This window comes from Chiloscyllium plagiosum, unplaced genomic scaffold (genome assembly GCF_037043375.1).
Source record: "Chiloscyllium plagiosum isolate Xiang-an unplaced genomic scaffold, Cpla_swu_hap1 HiC_scaffold_12, whole genome shotgun sequence".
Lineage (NCBI taxonomy): Eukaryota > Metazoa > Chordata > Chondrichthyes > Orectolobiformes > Hemiscylliidae > Chiloscyllium > Chiloscyllium plagiosum.
This window is the reverse complement of record NW_028270150.1, coordinates 42,346,321-42,364,872: the sequence shown is the minus strand read 5'-3', so window position 1 is coordinate 42,364,872 and position 18,552 is coordinate 42,346,321. Positions and strand designations below refer to the sequence as shown.

Sequence of the window (18,552 nt, the reverse complement as noted above, 5' to 3'; positions counted from 1 at the left end):
TTACAAATTTGAATGAAGAGAAGCTGCCTGATCTGAGTCCTGCTTGACTAAAACATGGTTAACATTGAGTGCTTCTGTGGAAGTAACACCTCTAATTTGGCAACTTGATTTGCAAAGGAGAATTGGCATCACAGTTATGATTCCGAAGACCATTTAGCCCACTGTCTGCACAGTCTCCCCCCTGAGCATTTTAACCTATTGCCAAAATCCTGCCTTTCCCACATAACCCTGCATGTTGTTTTAAAATAAATAATCATCGAAACGTGGACTATTCACTTTACGAAAAAGTTTTATCTCACCTTACATTTGCTTCTTTTGTAAAGCACTTTATAACAGTGCCCCTCTGGTTCTCAATCCTTTTATGAGTGGGAACAGTTTCTGTTATCTACTTTGTCCAGATCCCTCATGATTTGGAAAACTTTTATCAGGTCTTCTCATAGTTTTCGCCTCTCCATGGAACCCCACGACAACACTCGCTATTTTCACAATCTATCCTCACAAACTGAGGTTTCTCATCCTTGGGACCATTCTTGTAAACTCTTATGCACTTTCTCCATTGCATTCACATCCACCTTAATTTATTGTGACCAGAAGTGTACTCAGTACTGCAGTTAAGGCCTAATCTTGGCTTAAATAGGTCGAGTTTACTTTCTCTGCTTGTGCATTCCGTGTCCCTATTAATGAAGTTTAGACTACTGTGTGTTTTGTTACATTTCCTCTATTCTGCCACCTTTAATAACTTATACACCTATACATCCAAATCGCTCTGCCTCTGCAGTCCCTTTAGAGTAGTAACCCTTGTTTTATACTGTCTTTAGGTTGCTTTTTGTACCGAAGCATATTAATCATACCTTTCTGCATTGAATTTCATTGCCACTTATTTGCCAAGTCCACCAACTTGTCAGTGTCTATTGGAAGTTCTACACTCTTCTAGTTTGTAACACCTTCAATTCTTATTGTCCACAAATTTCTCCTGTACTCCAAGATCTGAGTCTTTAATATAAATGGAGAAAAGCAAGGGTCCCAATACAAACCCCTGGAGATCTCTACTACAAGCCTCCTTTCATCCTGAAAAATGCTTTTTAACCATTACTCTTTTTGTTTCCTGTCACTTGAACAATTTTGTATCCATGTTGTTTCTGTTCATTTTATTCCACGACCTATCACTTTCCTGACCGGTTTGGTGTATTGATTTGAATTAAACATCCTTTGGAAGTTCATGTACACGACCGCAATAGCCTTGCCCTTATCAACCCTCTCTACTACCTCTTCAAAATTCTCCAGCAAATTAGTCAAAAGTTTGCCTTAAAGATTCCATGTGGACTCTTCTGAATTATCCCATTTTTCTAAGTAACTGTTAATTCTATTCTGAATGATTGATTGTTTGTGGGGTTTCCCCACCACAAAGTCAAACTGACTGGTCTTTAATTGCTGGGCCAATTTTTATAAGTGCTTTTGAACAATGGCTGAGTGTTTGCAATTCTCTGGCATCACTCCTGAGTCATTAATGTTACTAAAACAAAGTAAAGTTGAACAGAACAGGATTTCAATAGGAATTCAAATTTGTGAATCCTGTCAACTTAGTTTGGTGAAACAGTTTTGTATTGAAAAAAATAATTTTGCAATCAGGTCATGAAGTTGAACAATAGAAAATTGATGTTCAACATTCTAGGAATAAGCATTCATTATTTTCTTGTCAGTTGGTTCAAAATAAAAATTACAAATTCATTTGACATATAGCTAAAGAAACCTTTACATGACGAAAAACATTATTAGAAAATCTAGAGTGAGGAAATACTTTTGCATTTGATGTTGAAATACTTTATAAATTTTTTTTAAACTTTTTTTTTGTTTTGAACTCCTTTCATCTTGTTTTGAAATGTAAATATTCCTTGAGAAGAAGTATGTAAGGAGAAATCTATTTTCCTGATGTGGCATTTTGTGAATGGTGTTCACCATCTGCTAACATATCAAATTATTTTACAGTCTTGAAGGTCAGCATTTGTCGCCCAGCTTTAATTGATCTTCAGAAGGTGGCGACAGTGAGACTTTTTCTTGAACTAGTGCAACTTAAACAGTATAGGTACACCTCCAGTAATAGTTTGATAGAACTATGTGGTTTGCTAGCTCATTTCAGGAAGCAGTGACAAGCCAATCATATTGTGATGGGCCTGGAGTCGTATATAGATCAGTCCAAATAAGCACAGCTTATTTCCTTCGCTATAGGCCATTAGTTGCACCAGATGGATATTTACAACAATCTGATGGTTTCATGGCCATTAATGAAATGAGCTTTCTTTTATTCCAGATTTACTAACCAATTGAATTTAAATTCCACCAGCTGCTATGGTGAGAATGGAACTCTTCTGTGGAGCATTATCCATGCTTCTTGGATTGTTAGTTCAGTAACATCCCTACAAAGGATGTTGTTAAATTGGTTGGAATTGTCTTTTAAGGCTCTTAAAGTACAGCTTAAATTTGACTTTCAAATGGTCTGGGACTTGCTTTTCAAAATGTAAGCTTATTTTCAGTCATTATCATTTGTATGCCTAGCTGTGCTTTAGTCTACTACTCTCTCTTTCTGATTCAGAGCCTTTATTCAATATGAAGAATAATGGTCAGGCATCTGATGCCCTCCATTAATGGAAGGTATTTTGTGGTCAGATGTGAAGGAATGGTGATTTTGGTTTTTGCTCTGTTGGAGAGAAAAATTGTGTTACACAAATCATTTTCTGCAAATTTTCATTATCAAGTTTGTTTGTGGCACATTGTGGGTGTTGCAATTGACCAGAAACTGAATAAGTCTGACCATATAAGTACTGTGGCTTAAAAGCAAGTCAGAGGCTGGGAATTCTGTGTAATCCATCTCCCAACTCTTAAAGCACACCCACCATCGAGAAGGCACAGGTCAGGGGTGCAGTGGAATATTACACACTAACCATGTTCCACCCTAACCATGTTCAAGAAGCTCAACACCTGCTCCATCACCTTTAACTCCCTCCAGCATAGGTCCTCTGTGGCTACAATGTGTAACTTCTATAAAATGTATTGCAGCAACATACTAAAGCAACTTTAAAGACCACTTCTGTCATTTCTTGGGTGAAAGATTCAGTTGAAGTCCCAGACCTATTAAAAGCTTTAATGGAGATCACTCCTATTGTTCTTGCATGTACTTTGTGTCCCCAGTGTACTTTTTTCCTTTTTTCAGTATTATAGTGTCTAATACTCGAGCCATCACCCTGACACTTCCAACCTTTAACTCCTCACACCAAGAAGAACAAGGGCAGCGTGCGCATGGGAATATCACCTATAAGCACAAGTCCTTACCTCGAAATATTTTGCTGTTTATTCACCAGTGCTAGGTCAAAATCCTAGAATTTCTTTCTGACAGCAGTATAATGTGAACCTATAGCTCAGGAAAGCAACATCACTTCCTTCACAAAGGCACAGGGGGAATGGGCAATAAATGCTAGCCTTGGTTAGAGATGCCAATATCTCGACTAAATTTGATAAAATACTGGCTAGTATAAACTGAGGTTGACAAGTGCCAATCTTCTATCCTCAGACATCTAACTGCCAGCTTCTGTCATTAGAAGTATATGTCCCATTATGAATAAATGCTGGGTATTTTTAACAATTCGCACAGGGCATACTTCTTCTAATTATCTCTACTGCTTTCCTGAGGCATTCTCAATCTTCGACAGAAATGGTTTCATTGATGTTAACTGCTGGCTTCTTGGTAGATACCTACTAATGCCACCTTTATTAACTGACAGGAGGTGCTTGCTCAGGTTTTTTTTTCACTCGGCCTTCCAATCATAAAGTTTCCATGGGAAGCAATGACAGGACTGCAGCGGAACATAGAAATTAGGAATAGGCCATTCAGCCCCTCAAGCCTGATTTGCCATTGAATAAGATTGCAATCTCAACTCCAGCTCCTTGTCTGGTCCTACCCCTCCTCAAGTATCTATTTATCTCTACCTTGAATAAGTTCAATTACTCAACCTCCACTGCTGTCTGCAGAAGAGAATTCCACAGACCATTGACCTTCCCAGGAAAAAGATTCTCCTCATCCCGCTAAGTGGGTGACCCCCCTGCTAAGTGGGTGACCCCCCCCCCCCTTATTTTTAAATTGTGTCCCCTATCATCTTGTCTCTTCCATAAGGGCAATTATGCTTTGACTCTGTAAAGTCTCCTTGGATCTTTTATGTTTTAACAAGGTCATCTCTTATTTTTCAAAAGGCTATTGAGTAGTGACTGACTTATTCAATTTTCCTTCATAAGTTAAGCCTTTCATCCCAGAATGAGTCAAGCATATTTTCTTTGAATTGCAATTGAAAACAATGCTGTATTTCTTTCATATGAACCAAAACTGTACATACTGTAGTAGTCCAATCCTGCAAACTAAGCCAGAAATTGCATACTTCAAGTTAATAATAGACTTCCAATTGAGAGATGCATCACAAAACAACTATCTGTTCTTTTCATCATTTATTTCTTCAGAGCTTCAGGTTAGTTCAATATAAAAGTCTTTATTAATTGGATGTGGCTTAGTAGAAAGAAGCTATTGTATTGGCTCAGTCTTATTATACTGGAATGATTTTGAACAATCTGGTCTGTAACCAAAAATAATGCAACTAACTTTTTACCTCTATCACTATTTAGTTCTGCTCTTTCCTAGAACTATTACAGTTTGACACTGACCATTTATAAAATGTGATTTTAGACCTCTGCCAGTTTCTTTTAAACTTGCTATTGACACTGAAGTCATTTGATGTTTGGGTTTTTTTTTGCCTGTGTTTTGGAAATTTTATCTCATCATTGTCCTTATTTGTGAAAGTTGGAAACCATGGATGATGTCTGCAGTTGTTAGAGCTCTCCTTTTATCTACTTGATGTTTTCCCTTGATGGCTTGATTCATACACAGAACTTTCTGTGAGACTTTTGCCTGACTTTGAGGTGTAAAGGATTCATTTTTAAATGTGTGTGGTTTATTTCCCAAGTTGTCTGATATGGAGTTCTAGCTACCTTTGATTTAATATGTTATTTGTGGTTGTCTTTATTGAAACAAACCTTTTGCACACTTCTGTTAATGTGTATTTATAAATCTGTTGCATGTATGTTTGTTTTTTAAGTTTTGTACTCAAGGTATTGGAAACCCATTTTGAATTAGAATTTAGGCAATATATACTATTTCAATTCTCAGCATGCACTGCACAAAAACAAAATCAGTTATTTTACTTTTTTTAAAGTGAAGTGTTGCATTACACTAAGTGGCTGAAATGGGTTCTCAATACTTAATTTGAAGCTTTGTATTTTGTGCATGTGTCAATGTATGTGCCAGTTAGCTTGTACCTTATTAGCATTTGTAATTGCTTCCTCCCTGTCCCAAACATGCATGTTGGTGCTTCCTTTATGCTTCAATGTGCATTGAAATAAATGGCAGTTCTGTAGAAAATGTCTTCCCAACTGAACAACCCCTGAGGAATTCAGCAGTATCAGGTGTGAAGGACTCAATGAATCATAGGTCTGTTGGCCCATTCCAGGTATGATTTGTTCTTTTGTTTTCTTTCTCAATCAAGTAAAATTTTATATATTGTTTTGTTTATTGTCAAATCCTTCATTTGAGCCTCTTCATTATACTTTTTTTCAATAAGCACCTCAAATACATAGTTTATTTGGCTTTAAGTTTCCAATTGACATATTGTCCTTTATGTTTTGTAAAAGATGTATTGAAAGGTGTAAACCTTCCGTAGAATCTAAAAATTAAACTAAAATCTCTTGAGGTGATCTGACCTGCAAACTAACTTGTTTTATGACTTCATTTAGTGTTGTTTATTTTTATTTTTTCCACACGAGATAGACTTTTTTTCCTTTGCTTAAGACCTGTAAACACTCGGGCGATTGGGCATTGGCTGTGGAGAGAGGAAGATATAATGCAGATTTGTAATTTTTGTCCAAGTGGTCCATGGTTCTGGTGAAAGTTCATTCACCTAAAATTTTAACGCTACCTTTTTCCTCCCCTACTGCCTAATCAGCTGAGTACTTTTAGCATTTTGTTTCTTCAGTCACATTTTGCTTTTGCTTTTTGTAAGTGTGCATTTTCATCATAAAATCAGAGTGAAAGGTTGTTAAACGGTCTTCTTGGGAAAGTGTCAATCTAAAACCCCAGACAGAAAACAAACTGAAAAAGAGGGAAATATAGATTTGGATTAAGAAGGATTAATAATTTTTTCAAAAAAAACCTGAATGTCACTGCACAAAATTGTAAAGGTCAATTTTCAGTGCCAGAAGATGTTCGCTAGGAATTAAGTTTTACCAAATTGGAAAGATATTTGAACTGAAATGGGCAAGCCCCAACTTTTTGTGGAAAATTTGGTCTAGGTACAGGAACTATGCGTTTCAGTATACTGTATTTGAATGGGATAGCCAGAGTGCAAACGCTGCTTTCACACAACCTAGGATAGTGTAGTACATCTTGGCCAGCAGATCCTGGATTTAAATATTTACACACACTATTTCATTCACTTGAGGCTGGTGTCTGATTTGTGTATAACCAATGTTGAATGTTATTACCTTCATTGTTAGTTGAGGCCAAAAAGCTCCTCTGCTCTTACACCTTTCAGATGCCCAGTAGAGGGCACTACAGTGATTCCAACTCCCATTTCCAGCACCTTTGTGTAAAAGCTAATAGCAATTTAATAGGCAAGAGCAAGTCTGATCTTCATTTACTGGCTTTAGGAAATACTGGCCGAGTCTTTTTTTTAAATGTTATGATATAAATTACACAGTAAAATAAGTGGGTCAAGAAACTAGGATTTTTCCGCCAAATTGTGCATTACTGCATCCTTTTCTTCATTGGTCACCCAAAAGGTTAGACAGTCTAGCAAACTGCTTACTTCGGTACTGCCACTTGTCTGTCCTGTCTCTGTGCTATAGCACATTCATACACATCATTTTAATTTTTTGTGTTCTTTTCAGTGTGAATTTCATTACCACTTTTGAACACAAGCCCCAACTCTCATTCTTCCCTTTTATCATTTGTGCCCTAGCAGGATCCAGGGGTGTCGCATTAATACTTCCTTGTAACATGAATCAAATATCAACATGTATGTGCACACATTTCTTCAGGCTCATTGAAGGTAGACTTGATTTCAGTGATTTAACCCATATTAGGCCACTGTTGGAATATTGTGTGTAATTCTGGTCTCCTTCCTATCGGAAAGATGTTGTGAAACTTGAAAGTGTTCAGAAAAGATTTACAGGGGTTGGAGGATTTGAGCTATAGGGAGAGGTTGAATAAGCTAGGGCTGTTTTCACTGGAACGTCAGAGGCTGAGGGTGACGTTATAGAGGTTTATAAAATCATGAGGGGCATGTATAGGATAAAGACAAAGTATCTTCCCTGGGGTGGAGGGAGTCCAGAACTAGAAGGCATAGGTTTAGGGTGAGAGGGGAAATATATAAAAGAGACCTAAGGGGCAACCTTTTCACGCAGAGGGTGGTACGTCTGTGGAACGAGCTGCCAGAGGAAGTGTTGGAGGCTAGTACAATTGCAGATTTTAAAAGGATTCAGGATGAGTATATGAATAGGAAGGGTTTGGAGGGATATGGGCCGAGTGCTGGCAGGTGGGACTAGATTGGATTGGGATATCGGGTCGGCATGGACGGGTTGGGCCGAACGGTCTGTTTCCATGCTGTACATCTCTATGGCTCAATTTGTACATTTGAGTGTAGAATAAGCACATTGGTGAGGTTTATTTCTTTCCAACAAAACAACTTATTGTAACGTAAAAGTAGTGGACACTTGAGTTTCTCCTTTTCTGCAAGTCATCTTTGTGGTCAATTTGTTCAATTTTTCACATCTTAACTTTTCATCCTTCCTACTTGGGAGCCTATTGGCCTAAGCTGCCCCCTCTATTATAAAAGCTTTAGATTTCTGGTACTGTTTTATTCCTGACTATTTCCAGGTGAACAAATCAAAAAGTTATCACGGTTGTGGGTATGTTCGCTGAGCTGGGAAGTTGGTTTGTCGATGTTTTGTCCCTTGTCTAGCTGACACTTTCAGTACTTTGGAGCCTCCTGTGAAGTGCTGCTGTACTGTCTTCTGGAATTTATTTGGTTCCATTTTCTGCTGCTTCCATTTTCCGGTTCCAATTGTTCGTTGTAGTGGCCGGTATATTGGGTCCTGGATTCCTGGGTGTGATGGTACAAAGCACACAGAACTGTGAATGCACCACAAAAGTGTACAGGAAAGCCACACACCCCGGCCAGGTCCTGAATTACAACAGCAACCACCCAAACACACACAAGAGAAACTGCATTCAGACCCTGTTCAAAAGGGCTACAATGCACTGCAACACTCCCAACCTATGAAGGGAAGAAGAAAACATCTCTACAGACTATCCGTCAAGAACGCATATCCCCGCAACTGCATTCGCAGACGCCTAACAGACAAACAACGCGACAAGGACATGCCACGACCTAACTCGCTAGCCATGCTACCTTACATAAAAGACCTCTCAGAACTAACAGCCCAAATGTCTCAGACCACAGAGATTCATGACAGCCCATAAACCGACAGCCACAGTCACAACTCACCAGGACAAAAGACCCCATATCTATCATATGTAAGACTAATGTAATTTACAGGATTCCATGCAAAGACTGCATGCCACACTGTATAGGGCAAACAGGCAGACAACTAACAATCCACATCCACGAATACCAACTAGCCATTAAACACCATGACCAACTATCCCTAGTAGCAATACACACAGATGACAAGGACCACAAATTCGATTGGGCCAACACAACAATCATAGGATGAGCTAAACAGAGGACAGCCAGAGAATTTCTAGACCCATGGCACTCAGCCATAGACTCCATCAACAAGCACATAGACCTGGACCCAATATACCGGCCACTACAACGAACAACTGGAACCAGCAACTGAAGCGGAACCAAATAAACTCCAGACGTACAGCAGCGCTTCACAGGAGGCTCCAAAGCACTGAAAGTGTCATCCAGACAGGGGATGAAAAGTCTGCAAATCAACTTCCCAGCTCAGCGAACATACTCACAACCATGACAACTGGCACCTGAGCTATAATTCTTTACACAAACCTTGAAAGTCAAAAGATATCCAATATAATGGATGTGAGCTGTTTGCCAATTATGGATGCAAGCTATTCAATTATTATTTACTGATCCGGCCACATCAATTTTGGTCAAGCTTAGTTATGGAAAATTTGGTTAAGGTGGCACAGATATTGTTGACCTTAAAGTTTGACCCTTTGGTGAACTGCAATTTTTTCCTATTTACAACTGCCATCATCTTTGTTTCCAGCTTCACTTTACAAATTGCAGAAGAAAGGAAGTCATGTGAGGTGATAGGTGAACAAAAATCCAACAACAGAGATTCATACATTTTCATTCCTTGATAAAAATCTCCAATATAGGTAGAGCAGTCAAAATGGTTGTGGTTTCAGAACTAGGACTTCTCTGTCCTCCATTAAGTTCTCAATAGACTGATGCTTTACAATGTTGCAAATTCTAGTAGCTGTTTTCAAACTATTATAGTACAAGTGCATGAGATACCACACCAGGAGGAATCATTTTGAAGACCTGTGGTGATCCAAAATTGGGAGTGAGCATCGGTATGAGAAATGATGCATTCAATGTTATATTTTTGTTATTTAAATTTTCACAATATGGATATCAGAAGAACTAAAGAGACAAATGCTTTATTGTTTAGTGCCCATATTGTAAGGGCTCAGATTGATTGCACCATTAAAGTCTCCTTATGCTACAGGGGTAAACCTAGTTGAATAGAAAGAATAAATTAGTGAACATGATTTTTATTTTGTAGTGTTTCTGACAGGTGTCATACGACAGCAGATATGTAATATTACTCCTAACCCTGATGTGCTTCCCCTTGATTCACGTTATCTTATGGCAGGTAATGTCTTAAATATTTCATATCAGAAAGCAACATCTGCAGTACAGCATTTCTCACAGCAGGGTTTTGCAGAAGCGTTCTGAACTTCCAACTTTAAGTTTTGACTTAGTTTGTTAAAATAACCTTTTAGGTGTGAAAATGTTAAATACTGTCCATCTGTAATTTTAAAATGTCTGCATTAAAATCTGAATAATTATTTTTTTTTAACTTTTACAATAGGGGCCTGTAATTTATGCGCAACTGGATCATTCTGGACAAAGACATTCCAACAAGATCTACAAATCTGATTCAGTAGTTTATTCTGATATCCAGAGATGTTGATCTATACAGTCACAATGTATTTAACTAAATAATCTGAACAGAGGAATAGGTATGAGTAGCTAAAGTGCCAGCTACTGTTTGTTGTTTTTTTCTGTAACATCTAGTAGTTGATCTTCTGGACATAGTAAAATAATATTTTAAGTTTTAAAAATGTGATAATAAGGGACCATGGTTAGGATGGTAATCATACATTTGTGAAAATATTTCAGGCTTAATTTGGAAAGCTATAGTGAATTGGGAATGTATCTGCTCTTAATAGCTTTAAATCTGGGGATTTGCACATCCAAGCGCTTTAATAACTAATGCATTGTGTTATGAACAGGTAAGGAAAGTCACAACTCTTCTCTTTTTAACCAACATTTTTAGTAAAATATTATTCTTTGTCACATAGCTATTGCACTTTAAATTTAATTAGTCAGTTCAAAAAATGAAGGAAAGGAAAATCCAAAATTTTCTCAGGTGAAAGAGGATGGAGTATTAATGCCTATTACCCCAAAACAATAAATAATACAACTCAACAACAAACATAAATACAACTGCTGAGCATCAAAGTGGGCTGTGTACTAAAGACAGGAAAGACATGATCTTAAGAGTCCTTTTGGGTTGGAAAAAAAAATGAAAAGACCTGAGTTCAACTATTTGGCTGCTTTTTGTCTTGTTTCCTTTGCAGTGGTGAAGCTCTAGATATCCTAGAATTCTCAGGAAATCATTGTTATTCCAAGTTGCTTTTCATTGGCTAGTTTCTCAGCTTGATGGAGATTGTGAGAGGCAGGCAGTGGGAATAGTTCCCAGTATTTGTGCTGTTCTCCGTCCATGTTGTTTTCTCTCGTTTGTTTTTTGCTCAAAAGCTTACTGTTCTAACGCTGTCCCTTTGCTTATTCTGGTGTCTGTTTAATTGTCTCATTTCAAGTTTGCTAGTTATAAGCAACTTTTAGTGGGAGAAAAAGATATGTCACACCTCACTAAATTTCACTGTCTCTTGATTAAAATGGTGATCCAAAGTAGCTGGTTGTGTATATTTTATGTGGGATTCCTGTGCTTGGATGATGGTCACAGCAGTCATTTTAGGTCAGTAATATTCTTTTAGTCCTTGAATTAATGTCAAATGATGAAAGTTGAATATTGGCAGCCTATTTTCACTACTATTGTAACAGTTGTAAAATATTTCTAATATGTGGGCTTCAGCAAACCTGTATTTCCTTTTAATTCGTGACTGCAACTTTACTCATGTCATTTCTGGCTGTGATAACGTTCTATTCCAGCAAAGATTTCAGCGGTTTACACTTTGAAAAACAAAAACAAATTGGTAATGCAGTCTTGGTGTTCTAAATACAATGTGTATTTTGAGGAACAAAATATGCCTACTCCAAAAATTTTCAGTATCTTCCACTCCAGATCACTAGCGCAATTATCTGGACTACTGTCTAGACTGGAACAGTGTGGAGAATAACATCATAGTCTGCATATTTGAGTTATAGTTCAAAATATACGCTACCACTGACATGCAAAACTATTGCCAACTGTGAGATTAGTTAAATTAGTATTTTTGTTTACGTAGGTGTCATCATTGTGGAGTTTGTAATAGCAAGGATGAGGCTACAGTGAGAGACATTTTCTATAACAGCATAAAACAGGTTTCAGAAAGCTTTGGAGCTCCATGGTGACAATGTAGGCAAGGTCTTATATTGAGGCTAAGCTGTAATTTAAAACTATGCCATTTGATAAATGGAATTCACTGGCTTTTGCTGTCACTTATTAACTTGCAAAACAAAAACACAGTGGCACATTCTTCACTGTTCAACATTTTGAAATGCATTTAGTGAAATGAAATTTATGTAGTGAGGGCTTTGGATTTTTAGACTTTTCATATTTATGGATCACTTTTCACTTCTATAAAAACTTGACAATCATATATTTACATAGATTACTTGTTGCATTACTGGTGAATAGTTTAGATCATCAATAGCTTTTAATTTCTGTAAATTTTGGGGAATTAAAATTGACATTATTGTACAGAATTTAGGATTCATCGATAAAATAGTAAAGCATTCTAATAAAAACAAGGAGCAGACCTTTTAGGCATTTAATGGATGAGCAAGATAAAAATCACAGGAGATGATGCTGAATAGATGCCTTGCTTAAATCTTTACTGAAGAGTTTAAGAAAAGATAAAATGGCCAATCTGGAAAGAGATCCCAACTGTTAAGACAGAAAGAAAAAATGCTAAATAAATGTAGCTTCAACTTGAACCAGCTGCCTCTTGCAACTCTGGGACAACCACACCAACCAACCCCACAGCCCCATGGCTGAACATTTTAACTCCCTCTCCCACTCCACCAAGGACATGCAGGTCATGGGCCTCCTCCATCCTTACCACCTAACACCTGGAAGAAGAACATCTAATCTTCTGCCTTGGGACGCTGCAACCACACAGGATCAATATGGATTTTACCAGTTTCCTCATTGCCCCTCCCTCCACATTATCCCAGTCCCAAGCCTCCAACTCAGCACTGCTCTATTGACCGGTCCTACCTATCCATCTTCCTTCCTTCCTTCCTTCCTTCCCACCTATTCACTCCACCCTCCCCTCTGACCTATCACATCCCCAGCTACCTCCTGCCGCCCCCCCCCCCCCAGCCCAACCCCCTCCCATTTATCTCTCAGACCCTCCTGACCCACAAGCTTCACTCCTGATGAAGGGCTTATGCCCGAAACATCGATTCTCCTGCTTCTTGGATGCTGCCTGACCTGCTGTGCTTTTCCAGCACCATACACTTGACTCTGATCTCCAGCGTTTGCAGTCCTCACTTTCTAATATAGATTTTGCATTATCTGTCCTTAGTCGATACATTATGTTTTATATATACACACAATTTAAAATATTTTAATGTCATTAATTTTGTACTTTTTAAAGTTCTTGCTCACTTGTGTATTTAGGGATAGAGGGAAAGGCAGCAGAGAGATAGAGGAGTTGGGGATGTAATGTTGATGTGCAGGGGAAACAGCAATGACAGCAAATAGTTTTAGCCTGGAATGTCAATCCTCAAACTGCTGCCACTCCAGAGGACCCACAATCAGCATCACAGATGTCAATTTGATTCACTCTACATGATATCAAGAAGCAGTTGAAGGCACTGGATGCTGCAAAAACTATGAGCCTATAATGACAACATTTCAGCAATAGTATTGAAGGTTTATGCTCAAATATTATTGGGTACTTACGCAAGCTGTTAAATCTCTGGCACTTGTACACCAGCATGGAAAGTTGTCAGGTATATCCTCTCCATAAAAAATATACATGCAGTCTGGCTAATTACCACCCCATAAGTCTACTCTTGATAATCAGCAAAGTGATGGAAGTTAGCACTGATAGTGATATCAAGTGGTATTTAGTCAACCTTAGCCTTCTCACAGTGCCTAGCTTGAGTTATGCTGGGTCACTTTGCTCAAGACCTCACTGTAACCTAGGTCCAAACATTGACAAAAGTGCTGAACTGAGAGGATATGACTGATTTTTCCCTTTATATGAAGACAGTCTTTGACTGAGTATTATTTCAAGGAATCCTGGTAAAATCTACTTCATCACTCGAAACTGGAAGGGTAGAGAAACTCTTCAATGATTAGAGTCATATTAAGTATAAAGGAAGATAGTTGTGGTTGTTATCTGAGCCCCATGATATCCTGCAGGAGATCATTGTTTTGTTAAGGACACAACCTAATCATCAGCTGCTTTATTAATGACACCTTCTTTCCATTAGAAGGTAAGGATGCTTGCTGTTGATTGCACTATCATTTGTAACTCTTCAGATACTGAAACTATCTTTGTTCATAACAGCACGAGTTGAACAATGTTCAAGCTTGTGTTGAAAAGTTGAAGTAACTTTGACTTCACACAATGGCAATGACCATCTCCAACAAGAAAAGCTAACCATCTCCCCTTGATATTCAAGGATCTTGTAGCGATTGCAATGAGGTCAGCCAGCTGGACTGCATGCAATATGAGGGGCAGTTAATCTGGTCCAATCAGGGAGCCCTGGCTGACGATATAAAGGGGAGTGTCGAGAAAAAAAAAATAAAGGGGAGTGTCAGAGATACTTTCATAGCTGACTCTGAAGAGGCAGTACACGACTCAAGGACTTTACATTTGTAAATAAAGGATTCTGGGCTCTGTGTAATTATTTCAGGAATTGCCATCACTGATTTCTCTGCTGTCAACATCAACAATGGGGTTACCATTAACCAGAGACTGATCTACACCTAAATATAAATATTGTAGATATAAGAGCAGGTCAGAAACTGGGAATTCTCAGGCAAGTAATCTGCACCGACTCAAAGCCTCCCCATCAGTTATAAGACACAGTTTAAGGATGATGTTCACACACCTAATGGCTGGAACTCCAACAACGTCCATGATCATGCCCAGTCACTTGATTGGCACCCCCATCTGCCAGTTTAAACATTCACTGATGACACAGTGTCAATAGTCTGGACCATGTGCAAGATGCGTGCAGCAACTCATTGATGCTTCTTAGTAATTCCTTCCATACCATATCTACCAGTTGTATGGATAAATCCAGCAAACGTGGGAGTGCTGTCATTTCACATTTCCCTCCAAACCACACAATGTCCAATTTGGAACTATATTGCTGGATTAAAGTCCTACAACTCCCTTCTTAACATCACTGTGGGTGTACCTGCACCAAATAGCTTTTAGCAGTTTGAAAAACTGGCTCACTATCACCTTCTCAAATGTGATCAGGGATGAACTTCACAGGATGGCTGTACCAGTAATACCTACATATCAATAAAAAAATTATTTTAATGATTGTATATGTGAATTCAATCGTAAAAGCATATGGTTAACGCCTTGGCAGCACATAAATGAACATTTGAATGTCCAATATAATTGAAGAAACCGACTTTGTGGCCACAGCCACTAACTATTGCATGGATGAAGGCCCCTGCAGTGAATGCCTGTGCAAAAATGAAATGTTTTGTAACTGGGGTGTTTTTTTTCAGGCTATACGCTAAACTGATTTTTGTTAGTCGCTATTGTATCCCTTACTGACTCTTAATAGAATGTTGCTTGTTTTTTTTTACAAGACAACTACCTCCAACTATTGTAGTGCTATTTGCAGCTCAGCTCTAGTGCCTCGTTTTTAATTACTGTACTAGCTGATTAATTCACTATGCCCTTTTTCCCAAATTGTTTAAATTACATTTCTCTGGAAACTGGTCTGGAACTCCGTAATAGGATTATGGGTCTAGCTACAGTGCATAGACTAATCTATGAAGGCAAATCATCTTCTCCAGGGCAACTAAGATTGGACAATAACTGCTGACTCAGCCAGCGACACCCACATCCCATGAATGAACTAAAAAAAGTATTATTGGATATGACAGTCACATCAAGTTCCGAGGTCTTTGGTTAGTGCAGGGAAAGGAGAATTTGACCATTTAGTATATCTGCTTTGGTGGGACAGTAGCTGACCAGACGCTTAATCAGCTATTTTAAGCAAAACTTCTTGGTGATAGGAATAAACTGACTTGTGTGAGAATTTAATAGGAGGTACCTTGGTGAACATGGTGAATCATTCTTTGGTTCAACAGTTTGATAAGGAGTTAAAACATTTAGTCTGATCAGCTGGCCTTATCACAGCTTTAAGACTGAATGTCTGAGACTGGACAGACAATAAGGCTCCTGACTAATTGAAATGTCTAAGTTTGTAATTCTTCATGCAGAACTGGAGGATGTGATACAGGAATTGTCCTTAACTTGCTGTGATGGTGTGATTGGCTAAGGACAAAAATTACGCATAAGTGTTCTAAGGATCCGAGAGTAGTGGAAAGATAACTTGAGGGCTGGACTTCTCTCTGTGGTGAACTGAACTAAATAACTCTACGTATAATTGAGCATTTTTAATTAAAGAAAAAACTTTACAGGTTATTGCCCCTGAAGTGCAATTTGCATGCAACACAAGTGGTAGAGGACTTCTAAGACCAGAGTCATGTTGACTTCAGTCTAACACTCTTCGTTTAAAGAATTACAGTGTAGGTTTTGCTCTTTATACTGTATTCAACATTCCCTCCCAAAATGGCATTCCAAGTCGAGCTGATAGAAATGTACTACAATCAGAACTTCATTGACTATTCTGACAATGATGTTTTGCTACCAAATCAGAATTCTGTGAATGATATTTTCACTTGTTATAGACCAATGGAATCTGTTTTCAGCTTTGCTAATTATTTTATTGTCGCTCATTTTATATTTAGATCAAGATTATCAAACTATAGCTTCAGTTTGCTTTGTATGCAACCATTGAAAATGTCAAAATTATGTAATAACCTGTGTATGTAAATATGTAAACTCAAGTATACACAATGCCTGTCATTTGCCTTAAATGAGGAAAATGCATTGTAATTGCATATTGGTAAAATTAAGAAAAAAACAGCTTATTTAAATATTTAATTTCACTTGCTGTAATCTGAATTTTAAAGACAAACATGCCACTTAAGTACCTAACGATAAGATTAATGAATTTGAGCAAAATGACTACACCCAAGGTACATGCCTTACAACTACTAACCGTATTTAGTAAATAAGTAAGAAAAAGGTGTTAATGGTCATTTTTCAGAATAACAACAGCAAATTACTGCACATTGGAAATCTTATCTAAGAGGGAAATCTAAATGGTTTCTACAGAGAATTGATCAATTCACTGATGCAGTAGCTCTGATGATTTGATTCTATGTAATTCCTGAGCAGCATGTACCTTAAATTGTAATTCTTAGTTATGTAATGTCTAAAATTGTGTAATGTCTAAAATTTTATATTCTACCAATCTTGTGTTCAAAATATTGTTCTGATGTCCTAGAATTGCTAAAGTACATAAAATCAGTCTGCTAAATTGTTTTGCCTATAAACTATTCTCTACTTGTCTTAACTGTTCAAGAATTTATTTTGTTATATATGAAGGTTTTTGAAACTTGAGATGTATAAAGAAAATGTTTTATCCCAATTTCATGAATGTTTGAAAGAATTTCACAAAATTGAACAAAACAAATGATTAAAAAATTAAAAGTATGGCAGATGCTGGAAATCAGAAACAAAAAGAGAAATTACTGGAAAAACTCAGCAGGTCTGGCAGCACCTGTGAAGAGAAATCAGAGTTAACATTTTAGCTTCAGAACACAAATTGTTCCATGGATTATCATTTAAAGCTTTTATTTTAAAGGAAGAGATCCATTGATTGTCACTGGTGGCATATTTGCCACCACTAAAATTTATAAGGTTTGCCACTGCTGGGTGAATTATTTCTGTAAAGGACTGTCCTAGGAATTTCATGTGAAAATATAATAGACTTCATGACTAAAGATGTTTGTACTGATTTTCTGGATTACCTTTGGACGTTAAAACAAGTAGATTTATTATGAAGACATGGTGGAACTGTTTGGTTAGATTGATGCATCTCTGAAAAATTGTCATCAACATTGCCTGCTAAGACTGTATAAAGCTTGTCTATAAAGAGTTGTTCATGATTACCGAAAAGGAGTACAATTGATTTTTACAGTAAAGTGTTTTCCTTCCAAAAGTGTATGCTTGCTTTCTTTTTAGTGATGTTTTGTAAGACTGTTGGCAGAGATTCTGAAGGACAATGGATCTTTGTACTTGTGAGTACTTTTATCTATTGCATACAACTGTGCATAATGATGTAATTCCATACAAAAAAAAACAAATGCTGCATAGTAAGTGAAGTCATGTACCTATTAATACAAATAGGAATTCATAGTGCAGTCATAGAGCCTGAATCACAACTTTGCCAGAGCAAAACTTAGTGTTGAGAGAGTTCGGATTGAGGTTATATAGAGACTTGGTCTTCATAATTGATAACCTATCCAATTTGTACAGACTTCTAAAAAATCCATTCGCAGGATGTGGACATCACTATTTGGGACAGCATTTACTGTCCGTCCTCAATTGCCAAGGAGGACAGTTAATAGTCAACCACATTGCTCTGTTCTGGGCTTGGAGTCACATGTAGGCCAGATCAGATAAGAACAGCAGTATAGGGAGTGACATTTCACAGCCCCCAGGACCAGTGCAGGTTAGGACCCCTGACCGTGCTGGCCTGGCTAGAGGTTGCCACCCAGGTTAGAATGATCTTAACTGTCCAGCAATGCCACAAGAAGGTCTACCCACCCTGATAGAAAAGGATACCTATCTTCTCTCCGCGATCTCATACAATTTCTGCTGCCCCACCCAGCCCCCAA

General features: G+C 37.8%; 1 protein-coding gene across 8 annotated transcripts in view; it reads left to right on the top strand.

The window, feature by feature from the left end:
• Positions 1-17,843, top strand: part of mpzl1l (myelin protein zero-like 1 like) — a 55,845-nt gene extending 38,002 nt beyond the window's left edge. For 5 of the 8 annotated variants that reach the window (XM_087992716.1, XM_043701038.2, XM_043701036.2 and 2 more), the window contains exons 5-6: positions 5,447-5,546; positions 10,180-17,843. In XM_087992716.1, coding sequence (XP_087848842.1) covers positions 5,447-5,546; positions 10,180-10,281 — 202 coding nt within the window. In that variant the 3' untranslated portion in view covers positions 10,282-17,843. The remainder of the gene's footprint in view (positions 1-5,446; positions 5,547-10,179) is intronic. The other 3 variants (XR_015758838.1, XM_087992718.1, XM_087992717.1) reach the window with 1 other exon arrangement.
• The last annotated feature ends 709 nt before the right edge of the window (positions 17,844-18,552 follow it).